We start from the raw sequence: 15,960 nt of genomic DNA on the forward strand, positions 1-15,960 counted from the left end.
TCCTTACAAAAGTCGTGCATCATCAATTTTAACAACTAAAGAATCAAATGTACATACCTGATGTTCGCCCCAATCATTGTAGAAAAAAATCCTTTTAATATTATCTATTCTTTCTGACCCATGCTTGTTCATTTCCTTATTGATTTCAATTATGTTGAACTATTACTGTATACTACCTCCTAAACCCAATTGAACTATAGGATAGTACCTTTTGACATTAATACTTCCTATTTTATTCTTTTCGACTGTTAATGATGCTATAACACAGTAAACATTTTGTTACATAGCATAGTGTGCAATTTTATGGTTTTGTACAGTCAACTATATTTATTATTACCCAACAATTGAAAATATGAGAACAATTGGTACATATAAATTCACTTAAGATCCTTGATTGATAGAAGATGCACTATTTCAGTTCACCAGTATTCTATGGAAATTATACAAACTTGAAATACAATTGCATAAAGATATTATGGGAGGAATGATTGTTTCTAGCATGCCTAAGTACTCTTTAAAGTTGGTACACATAGCAAATGTGTAAAAGATGACAGATATATGAGTGACTTGTCATGCTTTAATATCAAACTTGTTTTTATTCTGTCTCACAATATTTTGCAAAAGAGAATGTACTATATTGTCAATGAACCAAAACAAACATACTCTATTGCTTATAAATATATATATTTTTTTAGGTACAGTATTATTATTAAATATATAGAGTACCTGGTAATACAGTATCTTCCATGTTTGATCAAGTTTAATAACATTTGTACTGTAGGCTACATTTCCCCTAGTTTTACTCAGCATTGAAAAGTTTTGTAGCCACAAGAAATAGAGTTGTTAGTTGCAAGAAAAGAGAACAACCTGTGTGCTGACCACAGTGTTGTTGAAGGCATCTCTCTGAAAAAGTGGTTGGGTTGAGACCTTACAAACCATACTGGTGGCTACAACCTGTTGAGGTTGATCTAGGATTTTTACATATAATAGGGAGCATATAAAAAGAGACTTATGTCCCGTCTATTTTCATCGCATTGCAGATGTTTAATTTTATACACTTCAAATACTGTACTGTATCCAATAATGTGCCTACTTTATGTCAGCTATATTTTAGCTACGGCATGTCTTTTTTACAGTAAATTAATGCTCATTTAAAAATAATAATCCCTCCTCAATTACAGTACATTAATGTATTCTTTACACCTACTTCTTAGAACTAGACCAGTACTAGAATATGATTCAGACCTCACAAGTGGTGAGGTTAAACACTGCCATCTATAGTCTATAATATTATGTTAAATATATTTTGTAATGTCTGGAATATCATACATTTCTTAAAGGTAAAATTGTTAAAGACTACTATTACAGTTTATTGGTGGTCATAACTTAATTATGAAGTGATGAGTTGGATGATCTGAAGTCATAATCTTAATATTACTGTCTAATTTAAGAAAGTAAATAATAGTCTGTATAAAGCATATTAATTTAAAAACTTGAAAAAAAATTAATCAATGAAAAAAGGTTAAGGTCAGAAATACCAGTCGATTCATACTTATCAAGATCATTTCCTTTAAATAACTTCCTCTTGATATGCCACAAAAATGGGTTACATTAACCTTGGGCAGGAACTGATCCCATGTGGGCATCCAAGTGGGTCTTAATTATTTCTAGCACAAACACCACCCAACTATTGTTTTCTAACAAGTTGCTGATTGGTCAATGAAATCGATTCTATATATGTAGGAATTTCAACTTTGTGTGTATGGCTTTATTGCATTGTTTGTGACATTGTTTATATTGGTTGTGATAATTTATAGTCCATAAACATACTGGTTATGGAATGAGAAAGTATATAATCACTTCTACTCAGTGAGAAGAATTGTGAGAAGCAGTGCAGAACATATGACAGATGAGTTTATTTGGATTAAAAGGAAGGAAAGTGATAGATAACCACCTGTGTACATATTGTGTTATTCTTAACCTGTTGACAAGTCTTTTATACCTGTTTGACTCAATGTTTGAATATTGATTGTGGGAAAACACTATGTTAGTTAACATCAGTGCCACAAGTGGATAATAAACAGTTCATCACTGGATTGGATTTTATTAGATTTAGATAAAGTCTTTCAAAGGATAATAATAATGATCATTGATTGAAATATACAGGCTGTTGCTATAGTATTATAATACTGTATGAAGGAATACTAATTTTGGGTTAAAAAACACCTTTTGTGGTGTCAGTTTCACAATGATTTCGGTGCAAAGAGTGTGGCTAACAGAGGATTGGATGAACTCTGACTACGGATTTAACTATATGGAATTAGGTTTGTGTTAATTCTCTTTTTATTTTTATCTAATTAAAATGAAAAGGATAACCAAGGGTTAAAGTTGGGAACCTCTCCTTACAGTAGCTTCATGATTTATCAAGCTATAAATATGCCAGTTTTACACCTTTTCGCAATATATTTCCTGTGTGAAAAGGTGTAGACCGACATAACGTTGGCTTGTACCATAGTTTCTGTGTGGAAGGGATTCAAATCATTTGGTGACCATCTGTTTCCCTTCTCTTTTTCTAATGAAACACACACACAAACTTCTATTACTTAATTTTGAAAATATCTGTTTAATTATATTACAAAAATTATTTATCTAAATAACATTTCCAAAAATAAGAATGGTTATGTACAGTAGGCCTCAGTATGTTTGTTTAAATTTAAATGTGTTACTTTACAATTAATCTATATTTGGCATTACAAATGTAAAAATATAATTAATTAATATTATACAACATAGTACTATCTCTGACTTTACTATATAGCTTGAGGATATGATGTCACATTGTTTTGTATATACAGGAACTAATAAAGTGACTTATTTACTAAACATCAACTCCCACAAATTAGAGTTGAGTTTACAGTAATTTAAATGTAGTTGAGCTTAACATTTAAAAAATGTAATTATATTTCATTAACTACATTTATTTTGATTTATATATTTTGATTTATATATTTTAAAACCTCGGGAACGTAATAATTATTTCCATACTGCCCGTATATCGTGCCTAGCTTACTTGAACTAGCATACAGACCCTTTCCCTCCAAGGCGGGAACATGGTAGTCAATTGGTGAATACACTAATAGTAATAAAACTGTATAGCGAATTTATAAAAAAAAAACGTCTATACACTTAAACTACAACCATGTGCGAATGAAAGATAAAAAAAGAAAGGACTAGAAAAGTAACAAAAACTTTGAACACCCCAATAGGACAAAGTGGTATTGTCCATGAGCCACACCCTCATGTGGGCAACCGTGCCCATACATATCTCACCATTGTTACAGGATGTTATGTACGTTTTCTGTGGTTTTGTAAAAAACAAAAAATAGAAACGAAAAATTTGGTAATTTACTTGTTAAAACATGTTTTTTTTTTATGTTAGGATTAAAAAATATTATAAACTTATGTTAAATGGATGTAAAGTTTTGAGGAGAGCTAACTCGCTAAACACAGTCCGATTTACACAATGGCTGATCCAGAGTCATCCAAACGCCTCCTTGAATAGGACCATATTTCGTCTTCTCTGGTTTACATGGCATACCACTGCAGTGTATACAGTATTATTACTGTTAGTCTGAAAAGGAAGATTACTATTTATTAATAAAAAAAAAGTTTTGTTACGGTAACTTCATTGACATATACTTATTGCAAGATATTTTTTACCATAAAGTACATCCCATGTGGCATTTGGATTTTTAACTTGAAAGGCAATTCTTTGCAAAATGAAAATAGTTATTTTTTACTTGTAATTTAAAGCTGAGTTATATTTTCAGTACTATGAACAATGTGAATGGAATTCATAACACAATAACTACAAACAGCAACCCCATGTTGAGTAACACATTTATGCTTGACCACACCGCAATAGGATTGTTGGATCATGCGTAAATACCCAAGCTGCTTCTAGTTATTTTTTTGCAGTCGACAAGAATTCTATATTTTAATCGCTCACTTAATCAAGATTACATTTGATGTTTTGTTATTGAAGTTAATCCAAATTTTGTTACTGTATCTTTTGGCATATTTATTACAGTAATTATGATAATACAGTTTAGTTATAATAAATTCATTGATATTTCTGATATTGCCATGTTTAAGTACTGTATGCTTATTTCTGGTTTTGGCATTAATTATAAGCATGGCTTAGACACGAAGTCTTGGAGCAACCTAAGAATTTGTAGTAAAAGTGTAGGTGTTAAATGTGTTGTTTGTGGAAGACAACATGAATTATTATTTAATATCAATGACTGATACTGTATCGATATTTTAAAAAGAAAATTAACTATAACACTATTACTGTACATCATAAGGATTACCCAAAAGCCCTCTATTGAGCCATCAAAAATAAATACTCGGTACTATTTAAAAATAGATGACGCAGTCCTTCAAATTTCCCAGTGTCTCAATTTCAAATAATTTCCATCAATTTCCTAACAGCAAGGTATAAATCTGCAAAACAATTTATATTCTTTTGTTTACTATATTAATATATAATTGAAAAAATGATAAATATTGCTTTATTTCATGTCATATTTAAAGAGTAGGAAATGCAGAACTGCTTATGACTTATTAAAGAACACAGTTATAATAATAATGTTTCACACTCACAACTTAAATTTTATTAGATACAGTAGTACATTTAAAATCTTGTTCATTGCATAAAAACTCATTTTTACAATTATAGGTAATATTGTTCAAGGGTATTTGATCATTAATGTTTTATACAGGAAACTTAATCAGACTATAATATTGTTACATGAAATGTCAATGTTAAAATTAGTATAATAAATTTACAATAGAATACACAGACGATGACAAGCTCACTGAGGAATAGATAGCCGATACAATGCTATTGTGTTTTTTAGCCCTTCAGTGCTAAAAGTGCCCCATAGCATATGTCACTATAATTTATATTTCTTCCCACGCTAAATAATATTCCATAAGAAAAGTATAACGCTTTTATATTTGATCAACTTGTCATTGTTGATCGGAGGAGGAGTAACCGAAACGTGGTACTTCATATCTAAAGAAGAGCAACATTGTCATGTTTTTATTTTCATTGGATATATTATTGTTTGGTATTTCATAATTTTTTTCTGTGGATATATTTTCTTGGATTTGATTATACCACTTTGTTTTAGGGTTTGCAATTTTGGATTTATGATGTTTATGTGTGAAGACTGAGAATAGATGAGGAGAACTTGCATGAATAGATGTATGCGAGATGTAAAAAAAAAACACCAATATTAGGGATGGACCATATTTTTTAATTGATGTATAGATACAGTAGGCATTATGGTCATTAGATTAATGTCCAAAACCTAATAAGAATCATTCAGTACTGGATTCTTGTATTGTTTGTAGTAATACAGTACAATGGACATTTAGTTTTCCCTATGTTGAGAAAAATATTGGGTATACACGTAGCTGGTATCGTAGAGCAAAGATACTGTAGTAAGGGATCGCAATGACATGCCAGGGTTTTCAACCAGCAGTAGTATGACAGTGGCTGACTGCTGTATGATGATGATAAAGAATCTGTAAAATTGAAATGTCCAAGGACACATTTAGTATTGTACTATAGATATATAAATTTTTCAATGTGTATCTAAAGTATATTTATAGTTATTGAGTAAAGCTTAGGTTGAACATGAGCAAAAAGCAGATCTTTGCTGTATTGATTGTACCAGGTGGTACATTCTATAAGATCTTCATTATCATTTGATGTGTAGCATATGGTCTTTTTATTGTGAGTGTATAATATGGCCTTATTATGGAATTATTGATATTTATTTAAATCCATCAAAGGTGTGATTGAATTACAGAATGTTAGTGTTTTTTTTTCAAGTTCAAAAGTTTCAATAAACCAAACCAGGCTATAGGTAAACAACAGGTGTGTATTCAGATACAAAGGTGAATAAATATAGCTTTTCATACCAGTTTTCAAACAAAAATGAAGATAATCATTTCCACAGTATAGTGGTAGAACATATACAGTTTCCTATTTATTTTTGACAATTGCTTAAAGGCCAGGTGCGGGCAAAAAATTTCTATTGATCATACATTCCAATAATTATCGATCTATAGTTTCCCCTATGTTTCATAATTTTTGGGATTTTATTTGTGTTACACAAGCTTGTTGAAAATAAGCACTTTCTTATCAGTGGGGGGATAGTTCAAATTACACAGTAAAATCTGTATTCTTTTGTACACAAATTTTGTAAATAGAGAGGCATTTTAAAAAGCTACGAAAAATAAACAGTGTGGTAAAAAATTTTATCAGATGACTAAGTATAGGTAATATAACTTGAATATTACATTTCTGGAATTTTTATTCAACTTCAAATTTTAATTTTCATGCTATAGCAAAAATTATCCACCGTATATCCACCATCTTTTTTCACCTACTAGGGAGTCACAAGACATGTTATTACATTAGGTTAACTACCTAACTACTGAAAAAGGTCTTCCTGGTTTTTATGGAAGAATTTTGCAAAATTTTGTATTTGGCCATATTAAGGGAAATTCATGTTTTTTTGTCTTGATTTCTGTTACAAATATTTGATTTATGTACAATTAACCAAATATTATATTTAAAATTCATGCCTGTACCTGAGCTTTAATTCTATAATAAATCACCTGTGTATCTTTATAAACACCTGTTGTCTGTTTATACCCTTGCTTTCAGTTATGACATGCTTTTAGTAACTTGATATAGAAAAAAGATGTTCTTATTACTGTCATTATATAATTATTGATGGTATGGCATGATGATCAATTTTTATTGACTAGCCTTGTCTTTTGCATTGAGATCCATTTTGTCAATACATTCAATGACATGCATTGTTTTAAGTCGTTTACATTCAACTAGCCTTACTATAGTACTGTACAATGTCTTCATTTCAGGATTCATTTTAATTAAGTAGATCATGCTTCATTTATTTGACTGAAGGATATATTTGTTTATTTTTCATAAAAAATATCTTGAATATAGGCTATCTTTTAAATCTGGAATTTAGGAAGTATTAGAAGCTATTGAAGTTTTTCGATTTTGTTTGATACTGTACATTTGTTTGTAATTTTTCCTTTGTTGGGGGCTTTCATTTTGTTAAATATTGTGATCTACAGGTACAGGTACTATATACAAATAATTTACTCAACTGATGTGGATTGTTTGAAATGTGCTTTTATGTGATTTAGTTTGTTGTAATTAATTATACAACTAATCTGGATTTTTGGAAATATTAGATTTACTGTACCTGTAGTTACTTTATTTGTTCATGTACTTTAATATATTTGTCAAATTTAGATATTAGTTTGTTATTTTTATTTGTTATTTTGATATTTCTATTAACTTTAGAGTTTGTTTCAATTGATATTGATTTTGATAATCTTTAAAAAAGTGATCCGTATAAATATCTGGAGTGTTGGATTTAGTTTCTTTCTCATGGCATTGGTATCCTACTGTACTATTAGTACAGTACTTGGATTTAATTTGACATGAATTGAAGTATAGATGTTCGTAACCAACAAAAAGGAACTTAACTTTGGAATTTTTAATTTGATGCTCAAGTATTATGATAAACTCATTTGGTCTACTTTCAGTATGTATATTTGTGTATTCTGATATCTATCTCAAAATATCAAGTACAACGAATTGTTAAAAAGTTAAGTAGGGAAAAGTTATTAAAATTAAATCTCTTCACTGATCAGATCCATAGTATAACTTGGAAAACATTTGGTTTTAATACTAGTGCTTAAAAGTAAAGAAACTTAACTTTAAGTGTGTTATTTTATTTCAATTGATCTGGAGGGTATTTTAATTTGTATTCAATTCAAGATAAAACTTAATATTGTTGAAGGTAAAATAGGTAATTACTTATGTATTTATTCAAGATCCAACAGTGTAAAGAAAAAAACACCAAAACAGGATCGCCATAAAATATACATTTGATTTACATAAAAAAGAACAAGGAACAGATTTATATATTATTAAAAATGACATTAAAATCAGAAGTAGCTCTTCCCTGGTCAAATTCATAACAGATCTAGTACATTTGTTTACTAGTCACGCTATATACTGTAGATGATTTTGCCAAATTTTAGTCAAATTTAATTAATATATTTTTGTTTATTTGTTAAACTTTTCAGACAATTTTAATTTGTAGAATTAATTACTAATCAGTCTAATGTATATATTGTTTTATCATACAATATCTTAGAGCCTGTCTTTCTTGTAGATCCCAAGTTCACTATTTTGAACTTTATTGCCTTGGGCGTTAATTTAGGTTGAGACGAAGGAAGTTTGCATTTTAAATCCACGGTTATTAAATATTATATCTATAAATTCATATTTCCCAATTAATTCTGGAAAAAAAGTTAAAGAAACAGAGAGTTATTGCTTATTTCCATATTGTACTGTCTGGCTACTGATACACTGGAAATTATTCAAAGCATTAGGAATTTTGTCAATTGGTGAAATATTAACAGTAATTTTATTTTCTGCTTGAAGAACTTTTTATTCAGGATACAAGATTTATTACTGGTGTTTCCTTACAAGATGTGTCAGGTGTCATAAACATGTTTTAGTTTATTTTATCTGATGTTTTATGATGCTTTTATTGAATGCAAATTACAAGGTTTTAATGTTTTGAAACTATTGAATTTTTATTGAATATTCAATGTCTTCTTACAGATCTGTTTTCAATAAAAGAGTGATTGTTTTGTATCATCATTTATTAAGAAATAATTAGTGTAAACCACCTACTAACTACTGAAACAGACCATTCATTTAATTCAAAATGAAAATTCAAGGTGTTACTGTAGGTTAGCATATGATACCAAAGTCATGCACCATTGCTATTGACCGAAGTCAAGTGACCAATCAAATTGATTCTTGGATACCAGATTTTCACCCTGATTGGGAAACTTTTATTTATCATCACTATTAACTTACCTTGAGTTTAAACAAAACATCACTAATTAAAACAAGCTACCTTATTAAATGATTTTTAACCATTACTGAATATACTGGAGGTAATTTAGATTTTCCAGGCCTGAGTTTACCATAAAGTTGTCATCATTTTTTTAGCTTTAAAAAAACCAAAATAAATTAGTTTTTAATTATTCAACTACACTTCAACTTGCTAGCTCTGTTTACTATATTATAGTGAGATGGATTATTTTAATTTATTTACCAGTTCATCTCAATGTTTCTATGGACTTTCCTATAGGTTTTTATGCTGTAGGTTTGATCACTTTCTTTGTTGTGTGTTAATTTATCCAAGTTTGTCGGCTGTTATTTGAAACTCTCTCGAGTAACTCTTTAAAGTATCAATCTGAAAGCAAGAGAAGGAAACAACACTGTAAATTGTCCTTGCATTTAAAATCGGGATATCGACACAAGCCACCAAGTTTTGAATTGGCTCCAAATTGAATCGAAAGAACAAGCGATTGTTATTAGCTGGACTTAATTGTAGTTGTGTTTGCCTTGTTATTGGTACGGTGCGATTGCTCCGGTACACTATGTTGCAAACAGTGAATAAGGATATATTTGATGGGGCTAAAATGAAGCGGACTTTTGATAGCCGATTGATTCTTGGTAGGTATTTTATATTCATTGCATCTAAGTAATTACATTTTGGTAGATTTTTTTCTTCAGTTTTATGAACCAGTAAATTAATATTATTATACTAATGTGAATAACTAGTATTTTCAAGCCTGAGTACTTAAATGTGATTTACATAGGAAAATCATTTTGCAAAACATAAAATAACATTAATTTGTAATAGTATTTGATTAAAAATTAATATTTTTGCGTGAATTTCCCCTGTGATAATTTAGCATTTTGTGAAATCGATCTTTCTGTTCATTACCGGTATTTAGGCCTACGGTACATGAATATAAATGCATCCTGTTGATGATGATAATGACATTATTATACTCAGTTAAAAGTCAATTACTGTTAAGTACAGTGTGTTTACACTTTAACCTGATTTTATGAATTTAGAAAGTTTTTTAACACTTTGACTGCCACTTTGACTGGTTTTTCCAGTTAGAAACTGCCACCGCCAGCGTTTATAGCCCAATTAGATGTTTTTATTAAAGCTGATTGAAACTATGTATGTGATCTGATTTAAATGTAATTTAGACTAAAATAATCATATTTTAGCTTTACAATGGTACCAAGAACGATTTTCAAATTGCAATATGTAAATCGTAATAGTAAAATGAAAGTAACCCACTTTTTGAGTTTTTCGTAGTTTCGCGCAAGAAATTCGAGATATTCGCGATTTTGTGCAAGACATCACAATATGAAAATATCGCCCGGTGAGATCAACAAACAACGAAAAAGTTACTTACACGGCACCGGTAGGCCTATAAAAACAAGTTATCACTATCGAAAAATGTATTACATTTTATAAATCATAAACCTTACATCAATGTTTCGCCAAAATCCACATAGTAAAGACATCAGGCCTAGTTAACTAGGCCTAAAGTTGGTCCGGAACCGTTTTACGACTAGGCCTAGGCTATAGCCTAGATAGTACTAGCCTACTAGCCTAGCGAGTAAATTGATAATATTCATACCATTTCTAAACAAGTTTGTTGCGTGAAACTCGGCCACTTACAGTGAAACACCAAAACAATTAGGGTATACATACAATAATAAAATTAAAGACTTCATATTGAAAATTCATCCATTGTTTTTTATTCAGATAACAAACAAACATGCCAATCCACATAAACCTTTGTAATGCTCGGCGGCAAAGCTAGCGTGCGACCGATACACAATGCGCCAAACCATCGCTGTACGCGCTACTGTGAAGCGCGGTGTATGTTATTTCGGCAGGTACCATTTTGACAATCGTTCGTAACCAGATTAGTTACTTTCAAAAAGTAAAATATTCACGGTCCAGACCGAATATAGTGTCCATATTTATAGTATATACCAATAATTAACCTATCTACCAGATTTCGTAAAAAAACGCGAAAAACAAAGATCTTCGTGTTTGGCAGTCAAGCGTTGTGTTTCCAAAAACGAAGATCTTCGTGTTTGGCAGTCAAAGTGTTAATGTAATTGTCACACATTACTTGCAAAAACTGCCTTGTACAGTACATTGTAAATTGAAACAAACTAGAGTCATACAGTACATTTATACAGTAAAAAGTGTAGTTACTACAGTACAGTAACAGTAGTAAGATAATGTTGAATGATTCCTTTAAAAATAATTTAATTTGCTTAAATGAAGATTATTACATTGATTTCAATTATATACCTAATTTTGAACAAACAAAATTTAAGATAAATGTTCTTAAATTAAAAAGTATATTATATTTATATCAAAAAAGAAAGGCAACTTGTGGTACTGTATGCTTGCTGACTTATACTTTCTACCATAAATTTGCTACTGTATGAGGAAATCAGTAGTCAAGAGTGAGTACCGGTAGGCAGCCTACGTAATGTTAAAGTACTTCCCTTGTAAGTTGGCCATTGATTGAGTTTTGGATGTTGGAACATTATAAATGTCACATATACTCACATGTTCTGGATAGAATTTCCTCATACTGATGAAGTATGAAAGTAGGGTTAACATCCTTAATATTTCGGCTGTACCAATTAGTACCCCCGGAAAGATAGATAGTGGTAACAAAGTTTCAATACCACAGTGGCTATTGATTAAAAGTTGTCAATGTTGATCAATGTATGTTTATATATTTATATTTGGTCGAATGATGATTTGCAATTACTTAAGCTCTGTCTACACTATTAAATATTAGTTTGACAAAAAAAGTGTCAGGTGGCCAAATATGTGGTAGTAATATGATGTCATCGTATACATATATGGACACATCTCATTGTCACTTAAATTTTGATAGTGTAGACAGAGCTTAAGGGCAAATAAAGGCACAAAAAAGAACCTATAGTATCATAAGAATGGGTTAAAATACCCAAACAGTTTCTGGTCTCAATCACCAATAACCACTTTTGAACTTTCCGGCAGAGCAATTTTGAGCTCCAATGCAACAACAGTCTCAATTTGACACTGAAAACAGTGTGAACAGTCTAACTTCTGCTTAACGAACTACATTATGGGAACTATAATTACATCATTTTATAGCAAACCCTACCCTAGCTGGAACGCTCAGCTACTAAAATCCATGCCAAAGAAAAATGTTTGTTTGAGATTCTTAAATAGAAACAGAAGAGGCAATAGTATACTGGGCAGTAGTACGGAATTGAAGCTGGAATTTGTTGGCGTTTCAAAATTCACTGAATATAATGTTAAGTTAAGAGTATGTAAAAAAAAATGCAACGTAACGTGAATGTCCTTAACATTGTGTTAATATTTATAGACCTCAGGTGCAATGATTGATAGGAATAATGATGATAAAAAACATAAGTTTCATACTTTCTGTTCTGTTTACATTAAAACAAAGACATCATTCTTGAAAGGTACTCAATAAAGTATTGTATATAGTAAATTTGAATGCGATTGTTTCATTTTCTTTTTCTTCTGCTAATTAACAACTTCCTTATTACAGCCAAAGTTTACATTACATTGGATTATAGAATCATTAACTTCAATTAAAGTGGTTCGTTTTTAAACTTCTTTAGAAATTCAAAAAATGTGGTGTGTGATACCTTATTTTCTTTATACTGATTATGGACAATGAAAGTTGTTGAATGATGGTATAGTATAGCTACAGTAGGCTTATTACTCTGGGCCTACAAGACATATCGGGTGATATTTTAAATTCAAAAGGAGCAATAAAGTAACAAGTCAGACTTGTGTATGAAGGCACATATACGTTTTACCTTATATTTATAACATAGTGTACAGTACATACCTATATTAATAATATACACACTTCTACAAAACTGTTTGTCTGTCTTGTCTGTTTTATTACTGATATTCTCCAATAAATTTCTCTATTTCTGAGTCTTTGGTTGTTTCCTCCATTACACGATAACTTTTATAACGTTTGTATTTTTTCAGCAATCCAGTCCCTAGACACTCTCAATGACCAGATAGTCCAGTTCATCCTCTCGCCAAAGTCTTCCGAAAATGATACAAGTATCTCACACCCACCTGAACGAGATTCCCTCAAGTCAAATCTGGCGTTGATGAGACGACTACTCGTTGATGCACAATCAAAATTCCGTAAGGTCATGGAGGAAAACAAAAGGTTAACATCTCGGATAGATAATTCACTACAGGTGAGAAACACATTGAATGGGTATTGCTAAACACCGCAAACCCCGAAAACCTCCAAAAAACATAGCAAACCCCACCGAACCAACATAAAAGTGATTGAATCATGTAGTGTACGACCCACTGGGTATATCAATGTAAAAAAAAAAATTAAATTTCTACTGTTAACAACTTATTTTTGGGGTAAAACATCATTTTTTGATAAAAAATGATTGCTAAACCCCTCAAACCTCCAAAAAACCATAGCAAACCCCACCGAACCAACATAAAAGTGATTGAATAATGTAGTGTACGACCCACTGGGTATATAAATTATTAAATTTCTACTGTTAACTACTTTTTTGGGGATAAACCATCATTTTTTGGTTAAAAATTAGCAATCATTTTTGACCAAAAAATGATGTTTTACCCCAAAAATAAGTAGTTAACAGTAGAAATTTAATATTTTTTTTTTTACACGGATATACCCAGTGGGTTGTACACTTCATGATTCAATCACTTTTATGTTGGTTCGGTGGGGTTTGCTATGGTTTTTTGGAGGTTTGCGGGGTTTAGCAATCATTTTTGACCAAAAAATGATGTTTTACCCCAAAAATAAGTTGTTAACAATAGAAATTTAATTTTTTTTTACATTGATATACCCAGTGGGCGGTACACTATATGATGCAATCACTTTTATGTTGGTTCGATGGGGTTTGCTATGTTTTTTGGAGGTTTGCGGGGTTTAGCAATACCCCATTGAATTCCATTGTGAGTATCAAAAAACATAGATAGAATGTGCTACAACAAATTTGAGCACATGTACAGTAGTATACGCTATAGTTTGCATTACACACATTTTTTGTGGACTCTACAGGGACGTAGCCACGAGTACGGTTGGTAAGGGGTCAACCTTACAACTTTTCACGGAGGCCTTTGACAACCCGGTGGATTGAAAAAACATTGTTCCCTTTTCTTGGTGAAAACTGGACCACTTTATTTCTCATGGCTACATCACTGTATGCACTTTCATTTAACCTAATTTTATTCCCTATGAAAATGTGCATTACATTTGATCAGTTACAATATAATCAAATATACCAATTGCAATTAAATTAATTAATTTTATAACATTTCTGATGTACAGTAATATTGGTCAGATGCACTTAATACTACAGTATATGAGAACATCTTGTTCCCTGAAAACTGCTCCACAGTAGGCCTACAATTATCATCCAATTGTGATATAAATTATCAGAATCTTTATTGTATTGTTAACACTCTATTGTGTGTTTGGTATTTTGAACTTGATATATGACTTTACAAAGATATACAGTATTACAACTTTATAGAAGTTTAAAAAATGGATTGACAATTCGTTCTTTATTATTGCCTGTATTCAATATCTTTCTATTAAACAATATCTTACGGAAATACTTTGTAACACCTAAAAGACATATTTAAGGGATCAGTATATGTGCGGGCTTCATATGGTCTATATTTCCTATAATTAAATCCTTATTGTCTATAAAGTTCTTAACCAAACTTTAAAAAAACTTGTTCAAGCTGTTCACGATGGTGAAGATAATGCTATCATTTTTAAATAATAACATTTCCTTTCCAATTCTAATTTTGATTAGATTTCAAAGGTTGAACCCAAACACAAAATACATATAGTAATTATAACCAAAATATGCATCGTCATATCATATTTTTATTACAGATAATTTCATTTCCTATACGAACAAATATTTTTAAAAATTATATTTTACTTTGTTGTTTTTCATCGGAGTGTCATAAATGAATAATTCATTAAAAGTAACTTCCCAAACAGAGTTTGCGTTCAAATACAGCTCCTATTTTTATACTGTACACTAAATATTAAACCAACAAGTCTCCAGCGCTTCAAGGGAGATATTGTATGTGTGCATACTGCATTTTTATCCAGCAGTAGGCCTCTCAGTGACATAACGCAGAGGTTTAAAGCCCATAGTTTACAAACCCTAAGTGGCCCGCCAACGCTGGAGACCTGTGTCGTTTTTAGCCTATTTTAATGCGTGTTTTTTTTCCTCTGGGCACTGCTCAGGGGCCCCATAGCTGGCTAATTTTAGCCAATGAGCACTTATAGCCGTTGCGTAACTGGGCCTATAACTGTAGGTATCGAAATACATATTTCTAAACATTTGTATTTTTTATTTGATCATTTATTAAAGCTAACAATCTACAAAAAGAACTAAGATTTAAGTAAGATTAAAATATGATTTAATGTTTACGTCTTGTCTTTTCATCTGTTCTTTGGATTTCCAATTTGCACAAAGAGATCAGAAACAGGAAACACCTTAAGTCTATTGTTTCCCTTTTGTATTTCATTATCCTGGAAATTTCCAGGTTAAAAATTAAATAGGAACAATTTTTAAAATATGATATAATGTTATTGTTGTAGCATAGGGATTAAGTAATATCTATGTAGATATATACATTTTTGAGGTTCAGATCATGACAATTTTTTTTAAACAAAAGAAAATCAACAATATAACCCTTCCACCTGTTTTGTTTTATCCCATGGCATTTTATGACCATGCAATAGTTTGTTAAAATTCTGTAACTGAGTATAGTGTTGGGGCCTGGGTTCGGGGTATGAAGTTTGTTTTGATTGCATTAACATCTTACCTGTCTCCGAGCAGAGAAATCCACAAAAATTAATTAA

General features: G+C 30.7%; 1 protein-coding gene across 5 annotated transcripts in view; it reads left to right on the top strand.

Annotated features, from left to right (window-relative positions):
• LOC140044793 (kazrin-like) overlaps nt 1–15,960 on the top strand; it is a 73,066-nt gene that overhangs the window by 20,677 nt on the left and 36,429 nt on the right. For 3 of the 5 annotated variants that reach the window (XM_072089452.1, XM_072089455.1, XM_072089456.1), the window contains exons 1-2: nt 2,017–2,324; nt 13,059–13,279. In XM_072089452.1, coding sequence (XP_071945553.1) covers nt 2,249–2,324; nt 13,059–13,279 — 297 coding nt within the window. In that variant the 5' untranslated portion in view covers nt 2,017–2,248. Of the gene's footprint in view, nt 1–2,016; nt 2,325–9,310; nt 9,659–13,058; nt 13,280–15,960 lie in introns of those variants that run through there. The other 2 variants (XM_072089453.1, XM_072089454.1) reach the window with 2 other exon arrangements.

Source organism: Antedon mediterranea, chromosome 3, assembly GCF_964355755.1.
Source record: "Antedon mediterranea chromosome 3, ecAntMedi1.1, whole genome shotgun sequence".
In the NCBI taxonomy this organism is placed as follows: domain Eukaryota; kingdom Metazoa; phylum Echinodermata; class Crinoidea; order Comatulida; family Antedonidae; genus Antedon; species Antedon mediterranea.